At 37.2% G+C, this 6245-nt stretch overlaps 1 protein-coding gene across 1 annotated transcript in view; it reads left to right on the top strand.

Moving 5' to 3' along the window:
- The window catches only part of LOC107725718 (ATP-binding cassette, sub-family E (OABP), member 1), a 22090-nt gene that overhangs the window by 4339 nt on the left and 11506 nt on the right, over positions 1–6245 (top strand). Inside the window, exons 2-3 of the mRNA XM_016535098.1 lie at positions 3210–3377; positions 3463–3548. Of these exons, the coding sequence (XP_016390584.1) occupies positions 3275–3377; positions 3463–3548 (189 nt within the window). The 5' untranslated portion in view covers positions 3210–3274. The remainder of the gene's footprint in view (positions 1–3209; positions 3378–3462; positions 3549–6245) is intronic.

The following is a 6245-nucleotide window of genomic DNA, read 5'->3' as shown; positions in this document are numbered from 1 at the left end:
GCGAGGCACGAACACTGTTCAAGGTCTCCATTAATTCGTGCTTGTAGTAATTGAATGTGTATATATTTTGAAAGCATTGAATCGCTATAGAAATCGATTAGAATCGATTATAGATTCTTAGTGTTTTAAATCGATTACTGTCCGAAATCGACAATTCACGATTCAAAAATCCATGTTTCAAGATCGATGCATTGCATCGTCAGGGTTTGTAATTGATGCATCAAGAAAACGAGTGAATCGTTACACCCCTAATCACAATAGCTGTCTAACTATGAAAACAAAATGCCTGTGAGAAAAGGTTAAGTGCAGGTTCTCTCTCTTCATTCATGTCCAAACTGCTGAAAATTCTGTCATCATTTATTCACTCGCAAGTTGTTTTAAACCTGAATGAGTTTCTTCTGTTTAATGTAAAAGTTATTTTGAAGAATGTGGGTAAGCAATAGGTTGCTGGTCCCCAGTGACTTCCATAGTATTTTGTTTTCCTTCTATCAAAGTTAATGGGGTTCAGCAACTTTTTGGTTACCCAAAATATCTTTTTGCATTCAGCACAAGAAAGAAATTAATACAGGTTTGGGACAACATGTGAGTGAATAAATAATGACAGTACTATTATGTGTATGTGTATGTGTGTGTACTAGTATGTTTAGTACTATTAGTCTGCTGTCACTTTAAAGGGTTAGTTAACCCAAAAATGAAAATTAGCCCATAAATTACTCACCCTCAAGGCATACTAGGTGTATATGACTTTCTTCTTTCAGACGAATCCAGTCGGAGTTATATTTAGGGTTGGGTACCGAAACCCGGTACCAATATAGCACCGGTACCTATGTAACCGGTATGTACTAGAACCGAATCCGAATGCAGATTTCGGTGCCTCATTTCGGTGCCATGCCTGAGCGATCGATTGAAATATTTGTCCTCTGGTTCTCCGAAACGGACGTAAGAAACATCATCGCGGCACGGCACATGAAAAATAATTTCCCGACTGAGAAAAAATGCACGTGAACTCAAGTCGGAAAGCTCTAATAATACAAATCCAACACATCTTTGTAGTAACGAGAGTGTCCATGTTGTTTTCACATTCCGACTTAAAAGCACAACTAGGAAAATGAGAGCATTCGAGGAGTGCGTGAATGCAGTAATTACACTTGCTCTAATGGCAGCAGGTAGCCTTCCGTTAACTAAGCTAAACATGCTTAAATTAAAATGCCTAAAGCTAAACCTCCCTTGTATTCACATTTCTAAACCTGTTGTCCAACAAAAGAGAAAATTATAACCTTTTTACTCCACAACACCAGTCAAATGCTTCCTTTTGTGATCTGATGAGACTTCTTGTCACAGAATGAGGCAGAAAATATGTTGCATAGGCTACTTTAAAAAGAATACATCGATTATAAATTAGGGTGACCCATACGTCCTCTTTTCCCCGGACATGTCTTCTTTTTGGACCTACAAAAATGCGTCCGGCCGGGATTTCTTAATTGCCCAAAATATCCGGGATTCAGCCATTTTCTTAATCCCACTCCCATTTCGTGATCACACGCACTCTGTCTAAAGGGAGCACATCTTACAAGATCAGATATTTGTCATTGAGCTCAGAATTTGTTGAGCAGCAAATACTCCAGCATGGTGTTGTCAGTCATCTCTTTTTATTCTCGACCTGTGATCAGTCAAAGCTGACTCCGGTAGCTCTTGTTGGATGCAGGGTTGCCAAGTCCGCGTTTTTTCCACAGAATTGGGCTACTTTTAAACTGTTGCCATGGGTTGATTTTCCCAAGTGGGTTAAAGATTTGAAATATTGCATACATTACATTTGACTGAAATGCTTGTATTGAAATATTTCGCATTCTACCTATGATGAAACTTTCATGGACTTCTACATTAACTGTTCCCTCCTGGTGGAATGACCTGCCCAGCTCAATCCAAGCAGCTGAGTCCTTAATATTTTCAAGAAACGGCTGAAAACACATCTCTTTCATCTTCATTTGACCCTCTAACTCTAGCACGCTCTATTCTAATGCTACTTATAATTTTATCTGCTTGTTTGTTTTTTTTTATTAAAAAACTTGACCCTCTAACATTTGCACTCTCTATTCTCTTTCTATTCTAATGGCCAATCCATAATTTTTGGGGGGGATTTTTTATTTATTTATTTTTTAATAAGTATCAGTTCAGGCACCGTTTAGGCACCGGAACAGTTTTAAAAGTATCGATTTGGCACCGGTATTGAAAAAAAATCAAACGATACCCAACCCTAGTTATATTAAAAATTGTCTTTGATCTTTCAAACTGTTTCATGGCACTCAGCGGGTTTTACATGCGTCAGTCCAAAAGCACTTAATTAAAATGCGCCCATCCATAAAAGAAAGTGTCTCACATGGCTCCGGGGGGTGAACAAAGGGCTTCTGTAGCGAATCGATGCGTTTTTGTAAGAAAAATATCCATTTTCAAAACGTAATAATCACTTTAATCTAGCATGCGCTCACTGTTGTACACAGAAGCAGCTCCGGGAGCATGACGTATGAGGTCAGTGCTGCGCATGCGCCGGTGAGTCTTGTGAAAACCAAAATCCTCGTTTTGTACTTCTAATAAGTGACCGTTGTTTTGTTTTGAGCTCTCCGCTGCGCTTCCGTGTTCGTCACTTCTGAGCGGCGCATGTGCAAAGCAGACCTCATACGTCATAAGTGAGCGCAAGCTAAATTAAAGTGATTATTACGTTTTGAATATAGATATTTTTTTTACAAAAACACATCAATTCACTACAGAAGGCCTTTGTTCACCCCCCGGGAGCCATGTGAGACACTTTTTTTTTTTTTTTTTAATGGATGGGCGCGTTTTAATTAAGTGCTTTTGGACTGATGCATGCAACACGGGCCATGTTATACTCTTTTTTTTTTTTTTTTTAATGGATGGGCGCGTTTTAATTAAGTGCTTTTGGACTGATGCATGCAACACCCGCTGAGTGCCATGAAACAGCTTGAAAGATCAAAGACAATTTGGCATGACCTAAAGCTCTTTTCATAACAATTAAAATCTATTTTGTCTATTAAAACTATTACAAAACTATTAACCTATTACAATTATTCAGTAATTGCAAGCAGTTATGATATGCGTATTGCGATTTGTACATTTGCAATATTTCAATATATCATGCAACCCTAATTATTAGTTTGTTTTGTTGGCATTAATCTTTATCTCTCTCTTTCTAGTGAGATCTAGACCTCCTCGGTTCCTTTAGATCAGCGTCGCCGGTGTGCGACATCAAACCAGCCAAATGGCCGACAAGAACACCAGAATCGCTATTGTGAACCATGACAAGTGTAAGCCTAAGAAATGCCGCCAAGAGTGCAAGAAGAGCTGTCCGGTAGTGCGCATGGGTAAGAATCGCACGCTGAAGACACCAGATTTCATTTTCGGCGCAGGTTAGCCGCATCACTCATGTGTTTTCATGTGTTTTCTCAGGAAAGCTGTGTATCGAGGTCACACCTCAGAGTAAAATCGCCTGGATCTCAGAGTCTCTCTGCATCGGATGTGGAATCTGTGTCAAGGTAATTGAACGACCCTTCGCTCCCTTTCTGTCTGTTCAGTGCATGTTTATATGCATTCATGTATGTAATCACCAGAAAGCTACATGCAAACTTATTTCCCCGTTTTGCACAAACTGAAGTACAATACACTACTGTAGTGTAATAAAGATTTGACCGCAAAATGCAATGATAAACATTGTATTTCTCTCTGTCTTCAATCGGTGGCACTTGAAATGCCAGTGATTTAACCCTATAAAGCATACTGTATCATATTTGATGCATGAATTTCTAAGGCCTCTAAATGATCAACATGTTCAAACCTTTGCAGAAAAACCCATTGCACACAATCTACTCCATGCTTTCTGATGTCTAATTTAGATAGTTTAGACTTCTTTATCAAGTCAGCTCAGCTTTTAGTCTAATTGTACAAACGTCTCCTTCTGCTGGTGCTTCACGTGTCTTTCTGCTGTCAAATCTTGACTGATTTTTATCAAGTAAACGTCAGAATAACTGTAGTCATATTTCCAGATGAACACTTACTGGACTGAAGCAGCTCGGCTTTACTTGGTTCTCCATCAATAATTTTTTATCACTTCGCATAGTTAACTGTAATAACGGAAATTAGCATACAGTTAGGCCTGTCACGATAATCAATATATCGTCTTATTATTATTAATTTTCTTATTATTATTAATTTTTGGTGCCACGATATATTGCGACTGATAATTTTTTTTTATAATTAAAAATAATGATTTATATTTTTTACATAAAAATGAATGTCACCAACTTTTTATTCAATCGCGCTGCCTCTGTCATCTCGTCTGCTCTCTGTGGCGGAGGCGGGGCTCAGGCAGCGTCTCCCCACACACACAGAGCGGACAGCATTCAAGCTGCGTGTCGCGTTAGGTTACGACAGTCAAGACGATGAAACTCCCTCCGAGAGCACACAGTAAATTAAGTTTAAAACTGTTAAAAGAAAAGGCTCAATACACTACAGAACAGATTTAATACACTACGCATCAATAGCTCTTCTTTCTGCTTTGAACTTTTCTACGTGGAGAGCTGCGCGCTGTGACTCCGTGTTGCTTCAAGTGCATCATTCTGCGCACGGGATGCGCTTTGGGCTGCTCTGGATTGAGCCTTTCATACTATATTATAATACTTTTGCGCATGATAGGACAGAACAAGAAAGCTATTAATAATTTAATGTATAGCACAGTAATGGAGGCAGCAACATATGATAGATATGACTCCTATCTATCATATGGCTTGTAACACTCCAAAGAGAAAGGAAAAATTGAAATCGCATCATATGACCCCTTTAAAATGACGTTTTGGAACTAGCAAAAGAGGCGTTGGATGAGATGCGGAAGAAATAATCCTACTCACAATAGCGATTTAAGTACAAAAACCAGACGAATCCCTTTAAATATATCATCTGATTGATGTCTTGAGGTGTGGTAACCGTAGTATAAGCGGAATAATTGACTCCGGGCCGTTGAATTATTAGAAAAATAATAATTTTTCTTACGCTTCGCGTCGTGGCCGCATCACCACTTCGGGTGTGCATTATTTTTCTAATAATTCAACAGCCCGTCGTCAATTATTTCTTACAGAACTGTTAAACAAATGAATTAAAATGTATACAAAAAAGTATTATAACGATTGCTTTAATATTATTAGTAATAGAAAGGCAAACATTATAATACTTTCTCATTTGCCGTCAGCATTCAGCAAACATGCATTTATATCATTTAAACAAATCTTTATATATTTATTGGTTTTTCATGAATGTATTTTACCATAGTACAAAGAGCAATGTATAACATTTTACCAGATTTAGTCCTACACTTACTCACTTTTTTTGTTCCCCACTAATGTTATTTCAGTAAATGTTTACAATTTATAAAATTGTGCACTCATGATTTTTCTAGAATAACCTAACCTAGTTTATAATAGTATTATTTTCATAGATTATGATTATATATTTTTTTTATTTGTTATTTTGTATTAAAATTAACTTGTCTATATTTAGTAGATTGTGTTTAACACACAAAAGAAGTGACGATCAGGTCAACACACAGAAGTACATTAATTCTACATTGATTTTAAAAAAATGTACTGGTATCGGATCGGTATCTGTATTGACCGATACTCAGAATTTTCAGTATCGGATCGGATTGGTTCTAAAAAAAAAAATGGTATCGTTGCATCCCTAATTTATTATTAATTATTTTTATTTATTTAGGATATATTTTTTCACATTCCGATTACAGTGTCTAAATATTCTTTATTTTATATTAAAAAAATTGTTATTTGAAAGAGTGTACTTGCATTATTATGCTATTATATTGTCATACTGTCATTAATCAGTGGCATAAAATGGTCTTAAAATAGCAATAATATCATTTATCGCAATTAATTTTGGTGCAATATATCGCACAACAAAAAGTAGTTATCGTGACAGCCCTACATACAGTACCTATACAGCACAAAAGAATTACTGCGCTCACACGTGCTCGCACACGCACACTACGGTCACGCAGTTTGCACAAAAAGGTGTTGTCAGCGTTGCCCTGAAGATTTTATTTGTTAGCCTATATAGTGTAGCAACTTAAAGGCTACACATGACATTTCTCACTAGCGAGGTAATAACAGTGCTGTTTAGAGACGCTGCTGCAGAACACTGTTGAGGGACGCACAGAGGTAGCCTAATTC

The sequence above is a fragment of the Sinocyclocheilus rhinocerous genome, unplaced genomic scaffold, assembly GCF_001515625.1.
Source record: "Sinocyclocheilus rhinocerous isolate Xijiao unplaced genomic scaffold, SAMN03320098_v1.1 scaffold1057, whole genome shotgun sequence".
In the NCBI taxonomy this organism is placed as follows: Eukaryota; Metazoa; Chordata; class Actinopteri; order Cypriniformes; family Cyprinidae; genus Sinocyclocheilus; species Sinocyclocheilus rhinocerous.
This window is presented reverse-complemented; position numbering and strand designations above follow the sequence as displayed.